Genomic DNA, 21,216 nt, shown 5'->3' with positions numbered 1-21,216 from the left:
TTAAACATTTATTTAATTTTTGTAAACTGACTGTGAAAGTAGGAACTTCCCAGCCGTCTTTGAGCTTCCAGCTGGAGCATTATTTAAAGGTAAAAACAGAATTTATTCATGTGCAACATCTGTTTTACCTCAAGATACCAAGTTCAACACCCTGTTTAACAAAGTTCAGAAATTCTGTTTAATAATGCTCACTGAGTGCAATATCTGATAAACTTGGCCGATCTTTCCCTGTATTACCTCTTAATGTAAATATATACAAATATATATTTTTTCATCTTTTTATCTGGTTCAGTACTTATCAATTATTTCATATTTACTGCTGCTATCACTTATTTTATTTTATGTACATTTCACATCTTATTTTCCAGCTGCTGTACTCTCTAAACAGATTATATATAATCCTAAATGTGAACAGACAGTTCCAGTTAACAGATGAGTAATTCAGCATCAGAAACAGAAGTCATTTCCTGTCTGATACAGAGAATCGGTCACTGAACGTGTTTTTTTTCTTGTGTGAATTTACATGTTGGACTGAGATAGATCTGAACACCGTGTGTGGCTGAGCTGTATCAGTTCACTGACTTTAATTCACTTTTTTCATGTGATTCCACAAAATATGTAGAAATATGAACCTTAAACACTGCATGAAGCTGCCATGAGGGTCAGCTGAAAAATGAAGCTTTGTCTCCTCTTAGTGGATGAATCAGGAAACGAGCTCAACGAACCCAAACTCAACTGTTTTAGACAATTTAAGGATATTTCCCTAAAACAGCTTCTGTGATTAAAAATATTTTGTTATGTTTTAAATCTCAGTAAGGTAACTACACAGGAGTGTGCTCCTGTTTTTATTTAACTAAGCTATTAATAACATGAAAATATGAACAGTTCATATTTCAAACAGGAGAAATACACAAGTGACAGGACGTGTTTAATCTTTATGAGGTGTAAATCTGGTTTTATTTTAGCGAGCCTGACCGTTTCCCCTGAGTCACAACAGGTGCACAAATCTGCGCGTCGAGGAAAGATGCTGCCTTCACGGACAGTCAGGAGAATTGGAAAAATCTAAACCGAAATCTTAGACGTTAGTTTAAGAAGATGTAATGTTACTATAAATCATTACAAATTGTTTTATGAGCAGTTGGCCTTATTGTGGCTAAATTTTTATTATAGATTTTCTCCTTTGTGTCAGATAAGAGTATGGATGTGTAAGTTTAGACTCATTTTTAATATAGTGTGTGAATTTTTCAGCTCTGAAGCCTGTATGCTCGAAATTAATTTATCTGTTCATTAATTTACTCACTTATAAAACTGCAGAAGCTGTTCCTTGTTTTGTTTTTTCCTCCACATACTTTTGACCACTTTCACTTCAGCAATCACAAGTTATGTTTTAAAATGAAAAATAAGAAGATCCCTACATATTTAGTACATTCAATAAAGGTGCTTATGTATTAGATCATATCAGATTAATTTTATTTTGATTTTGATTTGACTTTATTCATTTTAAAAAATTATAATTATATAAAAAAAGAAATTATACAGATAAATGAAAAGGAAACAGAAATAATCAAAGTTCTTGTTATATTTTCCCCTTCCCTCACAAAACAACACCTCATTAGTGCCCTCATATATAATAATAATAATAATAATAATAATAATTATTATTATTATTATTATTATTGTTATTATTATTATTATTATTATTATTATTATTATTATTATTATTATTATTATTATTATTATTATAAATAAATAAATAATCTATGAAAGATCTCTATGTAGTTTTCCCTATTTTCCATACAACAAAAAGTAATCTTTATTTTAATTTATCTGATCGTAACAGACTGATTTGATTTTGATTTGACATTATTTAGTATTAAATTCTGTCAATAAAATAAATATAACATTTAGTACAAAAAATATAAATTAAACAGATGAATAATAGGGAAGCAGAAATAAAAAAAAAAAATCTTGTTGTGTATGCCCCTTTACTCACAAAAAAATAACACTTCACTAGTTCCTTTCCTGAAAATAAAAAATCCATAAAATATCTCTGTGTAGACTTCCCTATTTTCCATACAACAAAAACTAATCTTTATTTTGACTCTTATTCCCATGTTTTCTCAGCATACTAGATATGTTAATACTTTAAAGATATACCATGATTTGCTCTCATTGCTCCTCCAATGAAGTGGCAGAAAACTTCGTTTTTACAGAGAACTATAATTTTTTCAATCAGCAGTTTTCCGTTGTCCGAGGCGCCCTGAACGCAGCCTCAGACGGTGTGTGCCCTGTGCTGACGAGCCGTTGCTTGTGGAAACAGCTGGTAGTTTCTGTCAGCGAACTCTCGGCTGGAGAGCAGCTTTTGGCAGGAATAAAAGTTGAAAGTAGTTTCCAAATTGCCTGAAAGCGGTTGTTTTGTCCTCTCTGCGGCTGCTCCCGCCGACGTTTGGAGATGTCACCCTGCCAACGCCGGTCCAGCTGGTTAATTAAATAGCTTGTTAGCGGCGCACCGCTGACGCTCGACGCAGCCGGTGGCTAAGAGGAGCTAGCCGGCTAACTTTGTAGTCCCATAGCAACATCTACCAGGAGACAGGAGCACTGCCTGAGGGTGTTTTCTGGCTGCGCAGGAGCAGGTTCAGCTTCACCTCACCATGACTCACATTCATTATAAATTTTCCTCCAAACTGAGCTACGACACGGTTCTGTTTGACGGGCCGAACATCACCCTGAGGGAGCTGAAGAGCCAGATCATGGACCGGGAGAAGCTCCGAGCCGGGTACTGCGACCTGCAGATCACTAACGCCCAGTCCAAGCAAGGTACCGACCCAGGAGTGTGTGTGTGTGTGTGTGTGTGTGTGTGTGTGTGTGTGTGTGTGTGTGTGTGTGTGTGTGTGTGTGTGTGTGTGTGTGTGACATGACAGTTCTGAACTTTGGAAGACAACACGTGGTCCTGGTTTGACAGCTCTGTGTGTGTGTGTGTGTGTGTGTGTGTGTGTGTGTGTGTGTGTGTGTGTGTGTGTGTGTGTGTGTGTGTGTGTGTGTGTGTGTGTGTGTGTGTGTGATGGGGGGTCCAGAAAAGTCAGACCACAACAAAAGCGTGTGATGAATGGGCCACATTCCTGCTGCATTCACGCCTCATGCTCTTAATCAGATGGCCTGATGGTCCGGATCAGCCTGTCAGTGCCACCAGGGAGAGGAGGTGGAGGGGGTGGAGGGGGGGGGGGGGATAAAAATAGCAAAGGTAGAGAGGACAGGAGAGCAGCTCAGGCATGACCACAAGGTTTAGGCTGAGCTTAAACACATGTGTGAACAAAACTGATCAATGCAGAGATCATGAGTTTGGAAAAGTTTCTGTAAAAGTTCAAAACATGCAGCAAACTGTTCATCAAACTTCACCCTGTGAGATTATTGGGTGTAACATGTAATTCAAAAATAAGATCTGATAAATATGTATAAAGGATTAAATTAAAGTGATTAGATGTTAGTCTTCCAGTAATGCTGCACCAAAGAGTCTATTGGAAATGGAAGGACTGTGTACATGAAATTAATAAATTGGAAAAAATGACAATAAAAATCAGAAACCAGCTCTGATTTTGAGAAAAGATGGGAGTTTCAACGATTTAACAATATTTAATTTCTTCTATTTCATGAAATGTTCATTTATATTTTATATTTCCAAAATTTTAAGAATGTTTTTCCTGAGTTACATATGAATTAAACCCTTGGACTCTCCTTATACTGATCCTAATAATTATCATTAATTCACATAAAGAGAAGTGTAGGCAGCAAATCAAAGAAAACATATTTAAATTAAATGAAATTTGTTGTCCTTTATTATTCTCAATTCTTTGTTTTCATTATTATTATTTTCATTTTTATGTCTTATTGTTTATTTATTTTTTCCTTTTTGATTGGGTTATGATACATCACTTTTTTTATCTGAATTATTTTTTCTTTGCATTGACTAACCATATCTTAAAATATTGACAAATGCAAAAATAAATAAACATATAAATAAAAATAAATTAATTGTCAACAAAGAATTAGCTAGTTTGATGAAATAAAGCATAAAAAATGAATGTGCAACCATCTTTATTCATTTTTATATATTTTTTAAATTAATTGATTAATTAATTAATTAATTTAGTAATGGGGTGGCACATAATCCATATTATGTACTGGAGTTTGTAACCAAAATAAGATACTCATTTATTCATACTTATTTATTCAGACTTAACTGTCCATAAATCACTGCCTCTTCCTAGTTTTTCTAAAGTTGTAAAGGCAGCAAAGCTAACCTGAGCTAAGCTAAGCTAACCTAAGCTAAGACTCCTCTGGTCTTGAGTCAGACTTTTCTCTCCAGTGAATCTTTTTCAAGCCGTGATCCTGGATCTGTCTCTGACCTGGTCTGTCTTCCTCAGAGTACGTAGACGAGGAGAGTCCGATCCCCAAAGGCTCCTCTGTCATCGTACGGAGAGTCCCCATCGCTGGAACCAAGTCCGGCTCGAACTGCAGCAAAACCCGCAACATGTAAATGTATTTTTTATTTTCTATAGAGAGAGGGGGGGGTTGGCAGATTGTTGTTTCTGTTGTTACTGAGAAAGTGGAGGATCGCTGCAGGAAACTGTGACTCAGGTGTTTTCTGGTTGAAGGTGAGAGTGGTCAGTAAGTATCCTCGTTCATACCAACACTTCCTGTCTCAGAGTGAAGCTGATCAAACCCATCATGGTCTTGTTGGTTCCCACCACAAACTGTAAGTTAGGGTGACTCAGCATACGTCAGGCTGACACAGCAGAGCCGGCCGTGGTGTGGGCTCCAGGTGTGGAAAGCAGAAACAACCTCTGTCATGCGCTCACCTCCATCAGCAGCGTGCAGACGGGCGGAGAGGAACGAGGGCTAAACAGTGATTTGAGCAGCTCAAGGGATTAAACGTAGCTCAGGAACCATCCAGCTGCAGGAGCACGTCACAATCACACAACCTGAGGGTGGCGCCGAGCTACGCTGACTCAGCAGAAAAGCTTCACTGAACTCATGTTTAAAGTTTTCAATCAAAAATTCAGTTTTTAAAGCTTTAAAATGCTCTTGATCAAGTTAGAATACCCACAAAACACACCTCAGAGTCTCATTGATTAAAAAAAGTGTTTTTGTCATCTCAGGGGCATTCTGGGAAATGTAGGAATCCACGATAAATCAGTTTAAACAGTGTCAAAGGCTGTAAGAGAGACAGTGTTTACAGAAAGAGAAATATTTTTAAGTTAAATTTTGATATTGTTGATTTTTTTTGTTAGAAATAAACTGAATGAAGTCAGAATTTATTTATTTATTAATGAGATAAAAGTTAAACAGAAATCCAAAAGTCACCAGAGCCAACAGAGCAGTCTGACACAGGCTGGAGCTTCAGGGCCGTTTGTTTGCACAGAGAGATAACTGTGTGTGTGTGTGTGTGTGTGTGTGTGTGTGTGTGTGTGTGTGTGTGTGTGTGTGTGTGTGTGTGTGTCCTCAGCTGCTGGAGGCCTGAGGTTACTCCTGTTTGTTCCCTCTCTGATTATTTACAGCTATAACTTCAGATAAATACGTTAGAGTTCACAGGGTGCAGACGCCTCTGGTGTTGGAGCAGAAGTAGCTGCAGTTCCTCAATCGTCCACTAGAGGCTCTCTGCTGAAATCAGCCTAATTTAGCTCACTTACATCCTTTTTCAAAAAGCGTCTGTATCTTCCTCACTTCTCCATGACAACTAGTTAATTATGTTATCCATGGCTGGGCGTCATTAGGGGCGTGGCTAATTTGACTGACAGGTGTGTGACTCCACATCTCTGCTGGCGTGTCTCTGTCAGCTGACAGGAAGCTGGAGGCAGCGTTTCCACACAGAGCTCCCAGTCTTTAGGCCTCTAACCGCCCTGAACCTCAGACTGTGTCCAATAACTCAGACCGTCTCAACAGGCTGACGGTGTCCTGGGCCGGGGTTTGACTCCATGATGAATTATTAAGTTCCTTATCCAGTGATAGTTGTGAAAAATAGACTGTGATTTCTGCCTGACTCTGGATCAGGGGTTAAAATGATTTCTCTCTGTGTTTCAGTGAGCGAACAGACGTCCAGCCACCGCACCGCTTCCACGGAGCCGACAGAGCCGTACGTAACCACAGCAAACACACACTAGACACACACTAGACACACACTAGACACACACTAGACACACACAAAACACCAAGGTAATAATAGCTAACTAAAACGAAAACTTCAATTTTAAATACATTGCAGTTAACTCAAACTAATAAAAACTAGAAAAGAAAACAAAAACGATAAGTAAACTAAAACTGTATCTTGTGTTCACTAAACTAACTGAAACTAACTAAAATCAAAGAGAAAATGTTCTTAGTTATCATTTCTGACAATATTAATATCCTTTAGGATTCAAATTAATCCGACATATTTTCCCAGCCAGTTTTAAGACAGTTTTCGGCAGTTGTCAGCGCCGTATGGCACCATCATAGCGACGCACTGGGACGTGCTTGTTTCCTGCACTGACTGGCTGTGCTCTGTGCTGAGACCAAACGTAGACGAGCAATGAATCAGAGCATCTGTGACAGTTTAATTTAATCTGAGTCTGACTTTATTGTTACAGAGTCCAAGTTTCTAATTATTAAAGCTCATATTATATTATTTCATATTATTCATGTTAACATTATTTTTATAAAATTTATGAATATATTATTTTTTATATTAATGATTACATTATTTTTATTTTATTTTATTTATTTTAACATTATTTTTAGATAATTAATGTTTATATTGTTTTTATTTTATATAATTTATGTTTATATGATTTTTTATATAGTTTATGTTTATATTTTTTATATCAAGTTTATATTATTTTCTTGTGTTTAAGGCAGCAGCCAACAGTTCAGTATCAGCATTGACTGAGCAGTGAGCTCTATGTTGGACTGAAAATAAACTGTATTACAAAATATTTACTCTGACCTTTTTGAATCCTGCACCTGGTTAATAAGGTATGAAAAACTAAAACTAAACTATAACTAAAACTAAACTAAACTAAACTAAACTAAACTAAACTAAACTAAGCCATGTTGCAAAAATCGAAACTAAATAAAAACTAGAATTTCCGCTCTGAAACTAATTCAAACTAAACTATAATGACAAATCCAAAACTGTTATAACCTTTGCAAACACACACCAAACCCACTCTGACACGTCTCCTCACACCACCCCACACAAAGGTCCTGTGGCTTTAAACAAACATTTACTCTGACCTCTTCTCTGTGCTGCAGGTGAAGTTTACACAGCGCAGAGGAAATACTCTGCATTAGAGTTTAGTGAAAGAAAATCACACTGCAAAAAAACTGAATCTTATCGAGTGTTTCTGTCTTATTTTGACTAAAAATTATCTTATTACTCTTAATCTGAGCCACATTCACCTGATCAGACCAGAAAAATGTCTGATTTCAAGGTAATTATAGACAAAATTAATCTGAATTGCTGTAACAAGTAAAAAAAATCTGTCGATGGAAGAAGAGAAATTTGCTTAAAACTAGAAAAATGTCTTAATACAAGAAACTTTTTTAACGTTACAAGCATCAGAGCTTATTTAGTCTTTAAATCACTTGAAATCAGACATTTTTCTGGACTGCTCAGGCGACTGTGGCTCAGATAGAGTCTAAAAAGACATTTTTACTGCTGAAAATAAAAACACTTGATCAGATTTCAGTTTTTTCAGTGTAGATCCTTCAGCAGGTCCCAGAGCTGCATTTCTATAACCTAGATATATATGATGATATGACCCAGCCTGACCTGGTCCAGGCTCTCAGCTGTGTGTGTGTGTGTGTGTTCGTGTGTGTGTGTGTTTGTGTGTGTGTGTGTGTGTGTGTGTGTGTGTGTGTGTGTGTGTGTGTGTGTGTGTGTGTGTGTGTGTGTGTGTGAGTGAGGAGCTGCTGGGAGGGTCAGACCTTATCGTCCAGGACAGCTAACAAACAGCTGATAAAACCAACCGTCACTTTCTGATGCTGATTGCACAGAGCTGTCCTCTGTTAGCCGCTGAAGCTAACGTAGCATGTAGAGACCTGTTAAATAATAATCCTAACACATCACCAGGCACACCATCAGCTGATATCACTGAGAGGAAATGTGATCTCCAGGCTGGATTCAGAGCGTCTCTCTGGATTCAGAGCGTCTCTCTGGATTCAGAGCATCTCTCTGGATTCAGAGCGTCTCTCTGGATTCAGAGCGTGTTGTGTTTGTTGCTGAAGCCACAGTTTGATGGTTTCTCTCTGAGCTCTGACTGTCTGCAGACTGATGACTGACCTGACCTCCCTCTCTCTGGTTTCTCAGTAGGAGAAGTGTCTGCCGCTCTGCTTAGTGCTGCGAGTCGGCCCGACCTGCTTTACTCTTTCCTCCTCCTCTCTAACCTTCCTGTTTTTGACCAATAAAGTCGTTTGGATGAAGCTGTCTCCTGTATTGTATTGTGTTTGATTTCACTGCAGGAAAAGATAATTATTCACTGTTATTAATCTGTCATTCTGTGTCTCAAAGCTTCAAACTGTCAGCTTTGCTTTTAAACCTGAAGGATAAATCACAAAAAGACGCCAGATTGAGACGTTTCCTTCTGTAAATGAACAGAACGCTCAGAAAAATGAGTTCCTACTTTATTCCTGGATTTGTTCATTTGATGAACTGAACTTAAACAGAAAACAGGAAGCTGATCTTTCCCAAAACAAACTGACTGGATTATAAATGAAGCAACATGCTAATGTTAGCATGTTAATGTGGTAACATGCTAACATGCTGCATTAGGCAGGTATGTTTACAGTGTTCACCAGATCAGCCTGCTAGTACGCTAATATTTAGCATCTGCAATGTCACGGTCAATGTCACAGATGAAACCATGAAAAAGGTTTTTTAGGATTCATGGTCAGGAGGTCAGGAGAGTCTGCAACAAAAACTGTCGGTTTGTCTCCATCAGTCGACCTGTTCATGCCACATAAAAACATCTGAAACTTGATGATGAAGATGAGCGCAGACAGTTTTTATCTTCGTACCATCTCCCAGCAGAGACGTGAGGATGCAGAGGAGAGTCAGTCGTTATGGGTCATTGTTTGGAAGTTTAGCAGACGCTTCAGTTACTTTGATCCAGGATTATAAACCAGAATATTTGGTGTTTTTTACCTGCAGTTAAACTCTAACACTGAGGAGTCAGATGAAGCAGGTGGAGTCTCTGAGGTCGACTTGTTCAGAAGTGAAACTGAGTTTGTCTTTAATCCCAACAGATGTCCGAGCAGACGTCCACCAGTGATCTCCTCTTTTTCTCTCAGGTACGCTCCTTTTTTCCAGCAGGTAGGTGTTGATCTGACATCATGCTAACCCACCCGTCTGCTCCTCCATCTTTGTCACATCCGTCTGTGTGTACCTGCAGATGTCTAACCTGGCCACTGCCGACGTGTCAGAGGAGGATAAGATCAGAGTCATGATGAACATGTCGGCCTACGACTCCATGAAGTGAGACTTCAGTTTTTGTTTTTCAGCCCTGAGAGGAAGGATGGCTTCGTCTGCACAGAGTTAATGCTTTTTCTCCTCCCTCTGCTCCCTGTGTCTGCAGCTACAAATGTGGAAACGCTCTACCTGCTAACTACACCTGTTATCGCTGTGGGAACACAGGACACCACATCAGGAACTGTCCCCACAGTAAGGTAAGACCAGAGTCTGTCCCCGTCCCTCGCTTTTGGATTACTTCAATACTAAACATGCACATAAAGTCAAGAGAGCATAAAAGATGAGCCATAAAATCTATTTGATCTTATAATAAAAAAAGGATAAGTTATATAAAACTGTAAACAGAGTTAAATGTAGTGAATGATTATGTAAGCTGAAAAAAAATGAATTTGTAATGTTGTGCGTGTGATGTCTTAGTTTTTTTAATTTTTGATAAATTTGCTAATATTAGAAAAAAAAAGGAATTTTCAAAAAAATTGCTAAAATTTCAAGAAATTTTAAAATTCTGAAAATTTGCAAAAACTTCAGAATAGTTTGAAATTAAAAAATGTAAATTTAAAAAAATAATAATAAATTTGCAAAAAATTCCAAAACAATTTAACTTTCAAAAATTTGCAAAAATATCATTTAAAAAATTGCAAAAATGTTGGATCTTTTTATTAAAAAAATGCTAATTTTAAAAATAATAATTAATTTGCAAAAATTTAAACCATTGAGAAATTTCTTAAAGTTGCAAAATTTTCCCAATTTTTTTTTTACTTTCAACATTGTGCAAAAATATCTTAAATGCATAAAATAAATAAAAAAATTGGCAAAAATTTCAAAAAATCTGAAATTTCTAAAATTTGCTTAAAACTTCAAAAATTCTCAAACAATTGAGAGAATTCAAAATGTGCAAAATGTGCAAAAAAATTAACAATTTTGAAATTTACAAAGCTTAAAAAATAATAGTAATTAAAAAAAAAAAGTCAAACAACCTTTGCTCACGTTTTGTTGACATATGGCTCGTGGCTACACTCATGGTCGCTTCACGTGTTGTGTCAGCTAAATGTTCCCTCTTTTATCTAATTTACTGGTAATCTGATTACATGTTTTCACTGTAACAGATTACAGTTACGTTTGTTTTTTATCCTAATTACATAACGCCGTTACATGGGACCTGTAACTCCCGTTACTGTGGGGTTAAATCTGTGTGCTGACACAGGATAAAAATGCAGAGACTCCTGTGAGGATCAAGAAGAGTACGGGTATCCCTCGCTCCTTCATGGTGGAGGTCGATGATCCCAGCATCAAAGGAGCCATGTTGACCAACTCTGGGAGATTCGCTATCCCCGCCATCGACGCGTGAGTCAAAGTGTTTTTCATATACTGTTCTGTTTTAGAGGGAAACAAGGAAAATTAGCTCTTCTTATTTTAGCCGTCCCCTGTTTGTCGTCTCCGCCCAGTGAGGCGTACGCCATCGTCAAGAAGGAGAAGCCCGCCTTCGTCCACGCCGAGCAGGAGGAACCGGAGGAGGAGCGGGATCCCATCCCTGAGGAGCTCCGCTGTCTGATCTGCCGTGACCTGCTGAGCGACGCCGTGGTCATCCCCTGCTGTGCCAACAGCTACTGTGACGACTGTGAGTGGGCGGAGCCTGAATATGACGGATCAGCATGTGACCTTTCCTAACGCTCCTGTCTCCTCCCTCTCCTCAGGTATCCGCTCCGCCTTACTGGACTCAGAGGAGCATGTCTGCCCCACGTGTTACACACCGGAGGTCTCTCCAGACGCTCTGATCGCCAACAAGTTCCTACGACAGGTGATTGAGAAACGTTTATTCAGACATGAGGAGGATTGTTTCTGTCATCTTTTCTGATTCCTGTCTGAAGTCTGAATTTAATGACCTGACGTTGATTCGTTGTTTTGTCCAAACAGGCCGTGAATAATTATAAGAAGCAGCTCGGTGGCTCTGTGGGTCAGAAGAAAGGAAGCCTGAACTCCACGTCCCAGAACCTGAACCTGACACCGAGCCTGACACCGAGCCTGACACCACCCACAGGTTTCCCACAGTGCCAACCCCTGAAGCCCCACCAGCCAATCAAAAGCCAGCAGGTGATCCTGATCATGAAAAAACTCTGTGCCTGTTGCTTTGTGTGTGTTTGGAGCAGCTGATGTTTGAACACGTCTGTTTTCAGGATCCTCTGCTGTACAGCTCCAAGGCTGCAGACACATCAGCTCCATCTCAGGAGACCCAGGCTCCTCCAGCTGCTGCAGGCTCCGTGTCTGCCTCCATCACACCCAGCAGGTCCCCGGAGACGGAGCAGCTCCACCCGGAGATCACTGAGTGAGTTTGATCCCTGAGGGACGCTGTGTTTACCACCAGGTCTGCTTAGAAGAAAAACACAACCACGAGCCCTGGATTATTTTATTTTACTTTTTATTTTGTCAAGTTTTACATTCATATGAATTATTGTATTTTATTTTATTTTATTTTGTTTTATTCCTTTTTTTCATTTCATTTTGTTTTATTTTATTTCATTTCATTTCATTTTATTTTATTAAATTAAATTTAATTTTATTTTGTTTTACTTTATTTTATTTTGTTTTATTTTGTTTATTTTATTATTTTATTTTATTCAATTTTGTTTTGTTTTATTTTATTCTATTTTATTTTATCATTTTATTTTATTTTATTTTATTCTATTTTGTTATATTTTATTTTGTTTTATTTCATTTCATTTTGTTTTATTTTATTTTTTCACTTTATTTTATTCTTTTTTATTTTGTTATATTTAGTTTATTTTATTATTTTATTTTATTTCATTCTATTTTTTTTTGTTTTATTTTATTTTATTTTATCATTGTATTTTATTTTGTTTCATTTTTTCTCTTTTATTGTATTTAATATTATCTTATTTATTTATATTTCATATTTATAAGGAATAACAGAACAAAGACAAAAACCAGAGGTAAATCATAGTTGAGGCTCATCAGGTTTGAAGAAAAAAAAAATCCAGTTGGAGTCATTTAAAGTCCAATGAAGTCACGAGAAGATCGTTTCCTTCCTCTTTGGGACACAGTTGATGTTTCCCACTTTTATCAAATGCTGCTCCTGTTGGTCTCAGAGAAAAAGTCAACTTTCCATTTTGTATATTTCTGTTTCTGTTTCCATCCCTTCGTTGAGGTTTGGGCGTTCAGGTTTAAACCATCTCTTAAAATTTTTAGAGGTTATGATTTTTATTTGATCAATTTTACTATCAAACCAACATACAGGAACTTTACATTAATCCATAACCAAGAATCTTCTCTAAAGTAACTTTAACCCAAAGCGTCTGGAGTTTCAGACCCGTCCAAACGATGAGGGAGTGATGGATCGTCCTCACCGTCTGCAGCAGGTTTGATGAGATTCAGAGTTTCAGCTTTAACGAGTGGTGTTATTAAAAACAAACCAGGTTCAGTCCCTGGGTTTCACAGCTGTGATCCTTCACTGTGCTGGTCCACAAAGGGGGCCCTTCATGGTCCAAAACCTGAGACCTGGACTCAGACATGTCTCTGTTTTTATCCAGAGCGAGCAGCGAACAGAGAGACGAGGACTCAGCAGCTGCTCCCCCTACAGGCCAGGAGTCAAACAGCACAGCTCCACCACAGGTGACACACACACACACACACACACACACACACACACACACCCTAGCTCCTTATAACAAAGTGTCCCTTTGTGTGTGTGTGTGTTCAGGTTGATCCTCCTCCTGTCGCTGTGAACCAGCCGGACTCTTCCTCAGGTGAGGGATGAAGACGTGTAGAGGTTCTGGTTTGTTCTGGTTCTGGTCCTGATCCCTGGTTGTTTAATCACGTCTCTCCTCTCCCTCAGGATCTCCTCAGCAGCTCCTTCCTCCCTCCTCCTCCTCCTCCTCCTCTTCATACCCATCAGCCCCCTCTCCTCTCTTCCTCCCCTCCCACTTCCCCCCGTTCCCCCCTCCCTCTGGGTTTCCTCCTGGTTTCCCGCCCGCCGCGCCCGTCTGGACTTTCCCCTCACTCAAAGGAGCTCCCATCTCCTCCCTCTGCTCCTCCTCCACCTCCTCCAACCCCTCGCTGATGCCCAGCGAGTGGTTCAGGACCCAGAGGGAGGGGACAGAAAGGTAAAGACCGGGTCGTGCTGGGGGGTCACTGTGCTCAGAGGAGAAACCTGACGTTCAGAGATCAGCTGATCAGACGATGATGTCACGGCGTCGTATCAACGTCCTCTGCAGCTCCAGTCCCCGTCTCAGAGTCCGTTCTCACGCCTTCTCTCTGTGACCCAGGTCCCCCCACAGAGGATCCTCCTACAGACGCTCCTCAAAGTCTTCAAAGTCCAAGTCATCTCATTCCTACCCTTCAAGCAGATCCCGGTCCCGGTCCAGGTCCAAAGGCAGATCCAGGTATTTTTCTGTCCAAACCCAAATTTTAACAAAGACACAGACTGGACTCAGTAAACCGGTTCCATGAAGACCAGCCCGCCCCCCCTCAGCTCCTGTCCTCTGTTTGTGTGACCCAGGTCCCCCCACAGAGGATCCTCCTACAGACGCTCCTCAAAGTCTTCAAAGTCCAAGTCCTCTCACTCCTACCCTTCAAGCAGGTCCAGATCCAGATCCAGATCAAGGTCCAGGTCCAGGCCCAAAGACAGATCAAGGTATTCTGTGTCTTTAACTTTTATAATGTGTAGATCAGTCCGGTGACTGTGGGTCCTCTCTGACCTGGACCGGTCCCCCTTTTTGGCCGTAGATTCGTTTAATGGTGGATTTTATAAATCCCCTTTAGTTCGTGTCTGGAGGCAGTTTTTAGGTTAAGTTTTTTCACTACATACAGAAAATAATGTTTTAATAAATGTTTGGTTTATTCAGCTGCTCACTGGTCTCTGAGAATCTTTGAGTATTTTTGTAGGATCCCTAAAAGGCCGGATATGGGTACAGGTACAGGAAGGTACAGCGGTGTGTGACGTATTTGAAAGCTGTACATGAGTAAAATTACAGATATCTCACCTGAAATCTGCTCCTGTAAGAGTGAAAATCACCGACTAAAATAATCACTGAGTGAAAGTCTCAAAGTCACTCAAGTTAAAAGTTTTTAAGATTAAAAAATAAAATAAAACACAGTACAATGAAAAAAAAAAACTGTTAAAAATAATCATTTCTCTCACAAGCAAAATGAATTCTCCTCCCTTCACCTCCTGCTACCTCTCTCCTTCTTTCTCCTCTTGCTCCTTCCGTCCTTCTTTCCTTCCTTCTGTCCTTCTGTCCTTCCTTCCTTCCTTCCTTCCTTTTCCTTTTGCTCCCTTCTTCCTTCCTTCCTTCCTTATCCTTTTGCTCCCTTCCTCCCTTCCTTCCTTCCTTCCTTCCTTCCTTCCTTACTTCATTCCTTTCTTCCTTCCTTTTCCTCTTGCTCCCTTCTCCTCTTGCTTCCTCTCTCCTACCTTCCTTCTCCTCTTGCTTCCTCCTTCCTCCCTTCCTTCCTTCCTTCTGTCCTTCTCCTCTTGCTCCCTCCTTCCTTCTGTCCTTCCTTCCTTCCTTCCTTCTTTTCTTCCTTCATTCCTTTCTTCCTTCCTTTTCCTCTTGCTCCCTCCTTCCTTCTGTCCTTCCTTCCTTCCTTATCCTTTTGCTCCCTTCCTTCCTTCTCCTCTTGCTCCCTCCTTCCTTCCTTCCTTCCTTCTTTTCTTCCTTCATTACTTTCTTCCTTCCTTTTCCTCTTGCTCCCTCCTTCCTTCTGTCCTTCCTTCCTTCCTTCCTTCCTTCTCCTCTTGCTCCCTCCTTCCTTCCTTCCTTCCTTCCTTCCTTCCTTCCTTCTCCTCTTGCTCCCTCCTTCCTTCCTTCCTTCCTTCCTTCCTTCCTTCCTTCTCCTCTTGCTCCCTTTTTCTTAGGTTTGAGGCTGAGTATTTCGAACACCATCGTTTTGATGTTTTTCAGTAAACACAGGAGCGTCAGTTACTCGCCATGAACACACGGCCCTGATGGTCGACACACGATGAAACAGATATTGTCACATTTTATTGTGTAGCGAAAAACGACGGTGGTAATGTAAAAGTAGTGGAGTTAAAGTAAAACGTAGTAAAGAAACTCAGTACTTCACTTCATTTATTTACACCACTGAGCAGGAGGTTTCCAGAAAACAGTTACCCTACTGTTCAAGTTTGATCTACAGCATGTGTGCGTATAAGTGTGTGTGTGTGTTTTTCAGTGTGTGTTTTTCAGTGTGTGTTTTTCAGTGTGTATATATATGTGTGTATAACTGGTATCAGGCTGTTCCTGTCACTTTTCTCCAGGGGATGACCTCTGCACTGAGGGTTTGATCTGTGTGTGTGTGTGTGTGTGTGTGTGTGTGTGTGTGTGTGTGTGTGTGTGTGTGTGTGTCTCAGGCCTTGAAGTGGAGCAGATAGCAGAGGGGGCTGATGGGAAAGTCTGGTGCTGTTAGTGAACTCAGTCGTCTGCTCGTGGTGTGAACGCAGAGACGGCTCCAGGAATAACGAGGTGATTTCATCTTTCCTTCCCAGGCCGCGCTCGCCACGCTCGCCGTCCTCCCGCCACAGAGATCAGCACCTTCGCCCCCGCTCCTCCCAGTCCTCCCAGTCCTACAGCTACGGTTACAAACGCCATCACTCTCCTACAACCTCGTCCTCATCCTCACCTCGAACGGGTCGTCACTCCAGACACAGGTCGCCATCAGGTCACCGCCATCACAGGAAGAAGTCTGCGACGAGCAGCTCCAGGTCCAGGAGAGGAGGAGGAGGAGGAGGAGGAGGAGGAGGAGGAGGAGGAGGATCCCCGGAGAGGTGGGCCGGCTCCGCGCTCCCTCAGCACGCGGGTCAGAGCAGCAGCCTGGAGCTGGACCGACAGCGCTACCTGCAGTGGAGGGAGGAGTACACGCGCTGGTGTGAGAAGTACTTGGACAGCTACATGGAGCACTTCCACCAGCTGCCTCCTCTTCCTCCCTGCCCCTTTTCTCCCAGAGGAGTCACAGGGAGGAGCAGGACTCACTCACACCACCAGCACCGAGGTCGGCGCTCCTCCCGCTGCCGCTCACCTGCGTCTCAGACGTCCAGTGACAGCTGCTCCCTGTCCTACCAGTCCTCCAGCAACAGCCGCTCCAAGTCATCGCCGTCATCCAGCGACGTCAGCTCCTCCCCGTCTCCTCCCTCCAAAAACTGTCCTTCTCCTCCTCCACAGCCCTTCAGCGACAGCAGGTTGGCTCGCTCCGAGGGAGGAGGTCCGGAGAGGTACCACACTGCTCCTCAGGACGTAGCTCCTCCAGACGCTGCTCCTCCAGACGCTGCTCCTCCAGACGCCGCTCCTCCAGACGCTGCTCCTCCGGACACTGCTCCTCCGGACACTGCTCCTCAAGACGCCGCTCCAACAGACACACGTAGAGAGGACCGAGCGGGAGGAGAAGGCCAGCCAGACGGCGAACAGCTGACGGTGAAGACCTCAGAGGGTCTGAGCCCCGAGGAGCAGGAGAGGAGGAGTTTAAAGGAGGAGGAGCCTGAGGCGGCAGAGAGGATGGACGATAACAGACACGCCGCTGCAGATCCCTTCAACGCCGGCTCCAACGAAGACAATCCAACCAGCAGAGAGGCCCCAAAACCAGTTCATCCACCCCTGAAAACACATCAGAGTCCAGATCAGGGTCCAGAAGGAGGCTGTGAGAGGAGGAGCCAGGAGCTGAAGGAGGTGGATGGAGAGGAAGAGCAAAGAAGAGACACACGTTCAGACTCCAGGAGAGATCCAGAGATACAGCACCAAGAAAAGTCCAGTAGGAAGACCCACAGGAGGGACAGAGACAGGGACCACAGAGCCTCTGGGTCCAGATCAGAGAGGAGCAGAAAAAGAAAAGAGGACGACGCTCAGAGGAGTCCTGATGATGCTCGAAGCAGCAAACACCTGAAAAGACAAACTACAGAGGACCCAGAAACCGTCCCAGAGGAACTCCTTCATCAGCCAGAGAGGAAGACGAGGCCTCTGAGGAAGAAGGACGTCTGGGAGGAAGGGATGACGGTGAAACCACAGAAGAAGATCAACATCAACATCAGGCTGAGCATCAAACCCAAAGAAGACCAGAATCAGAAAGAGGATCAGACCGAAGAGAAGACGGAGACCGAGCAGAGGGACGGAGCGTCAGAGGAAGAGGAGAGACACAGACGAGAGACGGAAACTCACAGAAACACAGACTCCAGCAGAGAGCAGGGAGGAGACGCAGGACTGACGCTGGAGGAGCAAACCCTCAGAGAGGAGACGGGAGGAGTCACAGAGGACGAAAACATCAGAGATAAAAAGGAGGAGTCACAGACACAGCGCGTCCCCGAAGGAGACAAGGAGGAGGAGGAGGAAAGGACAAACAGGTGGGAGGATAAAAACAGGACAGAGGCCTGCGAGGGAGGAGAGGTGCTAAACCAGAGGAAGAAAACAAGGGAAGGAGAGGAGGAGACCAAGGAGAGGAAGGATTGTGGAGGTGAAGAGACAAGGGGGCTGGTTTCAAACGTCCAGAGAGAAGAAAAAACTGCAGAGGAGGAGAAAACACACCTGAAGGAGGAGTCTGAGGCACAGGAGGCCGTGAACACCTCAGTGAGCAACGGCAGGTCAGAACCATGCTTCAGTTTTCATCCTGAAAAATATTAAACTCACGTTTTCATCACACGTTGATTCTTATTGTTTTATACAGCCTGTGTCAGGAGCTGTTTTTCCTCAGCTCACCTGGATTAAAGTCATTCAGGAGCCACAATATCAACTTTATCTTCATAATACAGAATAAAAAGTGTATGAAATTCTATGCAAAGTGTAAACCCAGTGAACGATTAAAAAAAAAAAAAAATATATATATATATATATATATATATATATATATATATATATATATATATATATATATATATATACATAGTATATAAATATATATATATAGTATATGAATATTTGGTATTCTAAAATTTAATATAAAATTATTAATTATCATAAAATTAATGTATAAAATTCTAAAATATATTCTAAATTTAAGAAAAATGTTAAAAATGAAATTAAAAAGAAATTGAAAAATTAAGTAAAAATTTGCCAAAATTTCAAAAGTTTGCAAAAAGTAAAAAATGTAATTTCATTTTGCTTAAAAAAAAAAAAAGATTTATTTTCTACATTTGAACAAATTTCAAAAAATTGAAATCCAAACACTTGCAAATATTAAAAAAAATGCAAAAACCTTCAGAAAATTTGGAAGCTTTTTTTATTGACAGATGTGATGCATTTATTGTTCAACAAAATATTAACAATTAATAATGATAAAAATTACTATTAATAATAATATTTTTTAAAGCTACAAGGAGTCCAGGGGCCACATGAGGGTCTAGAGCCACAGGTTGAAGACCCTAGGTCTATGTCTACCCAGACTGTTTGAATCAGCTGTTTGGGAAAACAAAACATTTGTAAAACATCACAGAGTGATGCTGATTAACCCCTTACTGCCTGTATTTATTAACACCTGTATAAAAGGAGTCAGGTCAGGAAAAACACTCACAGGAGGCCGTCTGCACTGGGCGCCGCCCACGACCCAAAGGCCAGGACGCCTCCATCAGGGCGCCCACCTTCATACAGGCCAGCAAGAGGCCCACAGCAGAGAGGCACTGAGGCAGACACCCCCACCATGACCAAACAGCCCCCAGTGCAGTGGGTCTCCTGCTGAAGAAACACTGGAGATATGAAATAAAAACAGAAAACCACACAGGCTAAGGAAATAAAGAGATCAGAAAAAGAGTGAACTTTAAACTGAATAAATAAACAGAGTAAATAAATTTTAAAAAGACAGTATTTAAAAGTGGGACCTGAGCTCTTAAAATATGAACGTCCTCTGCAGGGCTGATTGGTCTGATCCTTTCTGTGTGGACATGAACCAATGAGCATCAGTGGGACACAAAGGTCGTCTCAGCTGGACCATGACCTGACGCACTGTGTCACAAAGTCACTACAACCATCAACAAGGGGAGACGTCCTTTAACGAAGCTTTAAAACGATGAATTTCTGCCAAAGAAAAAAGAATAAACTGGAGAGACTGACGCCCCCCTGTGGACAGAGCTCTAACTGCACAGCTGATCTTTACCCTGGAGTCTACAGATCTAACACTGTGTGTGTGTGTGTGTGTGTGTGTGTGTGTGTGTGTGTGTGTGTGTGTGTGTGTGTGTGTGTGTGTGTGTGTCAAAGCAGGAGCCCCGAGGAGCGTCAGGAGAAACAGGGAGCAGAGAAAACTGATGTCAGGTCTGCAGAGGAGGAGCTCATTCAGGTGTGTGTGTGTGTGTGTGTGTGTGTGTGTGTGTGTGTGTGTGTGTGTGTGTGTGTGTGTGTGTGTGTGTGTGTGTGTGATGAACCATGTTGCTAACAAAGTGTGAAGAACTTCAACAACCACTAACAGAGCCCGTCCTCTCTCTGCCTCAGGTCCCTCGCTCCAGGTGGGAGGAGGAGTCGTCTGAGGAGGAGGAGGAGAAGGAGGAGGAGGAGGAGGAGGAGTGTGTGGCGTCCCGCTGCCTGTCTGTGACGGAGAGGACGGCGTACAGAGACGCAGAGGGAGGGAGAGACGGACAGAGACAGAGGTCAGTTAACACAGACAGAGACAGAGAGGAGGAGCTCAGCCGCTCTCACAGAGGAGTGGCTCCCTCTGGTGGCAGAGACAGAGCTGACACCTCCTCTCACACAGAGAGGAGGAGGGAGAAAGGAGGAGGGAGTGAGAGACAGAGGGACAGAGATAAGGAGGACAAAGTGAGGACAAGAGAGGAGGAGAAGAGTAAAGACAGAGGACAGAAAAGAGGTCCTCCGTCCTCCTCTCACTCACACCACACCAAGAGGAGGGAGCGGCCTCCTGACACCTCCTCCCGTCCAGCAGGAGCAGACAGACACACGCCGAGGAGCAGAGACAGAGACCGCTCCAGATCCTCAGGCGGGTCTGAGCCCAGGAGGCCCAGAACACGCAGCCCGGGTCAGGATCCCCCGCAGGGCCAGGTCAGGAAGGAGGGAGGACGGAAGGAGGAAAGGATGCAAGGAGTCAGGAGAGACAGGGCAGAGCATCGAGGATGGCCGCCGAGAGAGAAGGTCGACCAGAAGCCGACGGGACGGAAACATGGAGCCGGAGGGAGAGCGCCGCCGGAGAGGCCGAGCAGGAGCCACAGTTCATCGCCAAAACAGGAGGGCGGCACCAGAGAGGGCGGAGCCAGAGCCAGAGAGGGTGGGGTCAGAGCCAGAGAGGGTGGAGCCAGATCCAGAGAGGACGCCAGATGAGGCCGGATGAAGGGGAAGAGGAGGAATGACTCGCTGAAAACATGAATCTACTTGAACAGTGTTTTTCTTTTCTCTGTTTTTGTTTCCCATGATGCTTTTCACCACACATCAGACACGCATCATCGTACGAAAGAGGACGAACCGTGAAGGGAGAGCACTTTAAACTATGACACAGAGCTAACGCCAAACCTTCAGCTTCTTTACTTTGAGGATGTGCTCGCGCTGACAGACGAGGACAGACGAGGTCGTCAGTCGTCTGTTTCTTCACTCAGGAGAAATTATTTATGATTAACCAGAAGATTTATGATTCGTTTAAAGCTCAATGTGAATATTTAAGATTAGACCTCTGTGCAGTGTTTGATTTTCATTTCTGTAAATATTGTTTGAATGAAACCAGAGGAACTTTAGTTTTTTCCTGTTTGAAGGAAATAAAAGAGAAACATCCTTTAACAGTTTGGA

The 21,216-nt window shown here is 42.2% G+C and overlaps 1 protein-coding gene across 1 annotated transcript; it reads left to right on the top strand.

The window, feature by feature from the left end:
- The first annotated feature begins 2,265 nt into the window (after positions 1–2,265).
- On the top strand, positions 2,266–21,151 carry LOC141809404 (uncharacterized). Its single transcript, XM_074696397.1, has 19 exons — positions 2,266–2,817; positions 4,422–4,530; positions 6,079–6,130; positions 9,280–9,324; positions 9,426–9,508; positions 9,609–9,699; positions 10,707–10,846; positions 10,948–11,120; positions 11,197–11,300; positions 11,417–11,593; positions 11,677–11,825; positions 13,048–13,129; positions 13,218–13,263; positions 13,353–13,620; positions 13,783–13,899; positions 14,016–14,150; positions 16,005–18,083; positions 19,693–19,768; positions 19,921–21,151. The coding sequence occupies exons 1-19, from the start codon at positions 2,652–2,654 to the stop codon at positions 20,755–20,757; spliced, it is 4,929 nt and encodes a 1,642-aa protein (XP_074552498.1). The 5' UTR covers positions 2,266–2,651; the 3' UTR covers positions 20,758–21,151.
- The last annotated feature ends 65 nt before the right edge of the window (positions 21,152–21,216 follow it).

The sequence above is a fragment of the Halichoeres trimaculatus genome, unplaced genomic scaffold (assembly GCF_033239565.1).
Source record: "Halichoeres trimaculatus isolate MK-OKI-2021-1 unplaced genomic scaffold, fHalTri1.1 fHalTri1_scaffold_20, whole genome shotgun sequence".
NCBI lineage: Eukaryota > Metazoa > Chordata > Actinopteri > Labriformes > Labridae > Halichoeres > Halichoeres trimaculatus.
The sequence above is the reverse complement of the archived record's forward strand: the minus strand, read 5'-3'. Positions and strand labels throughout refer to the sequence as shown.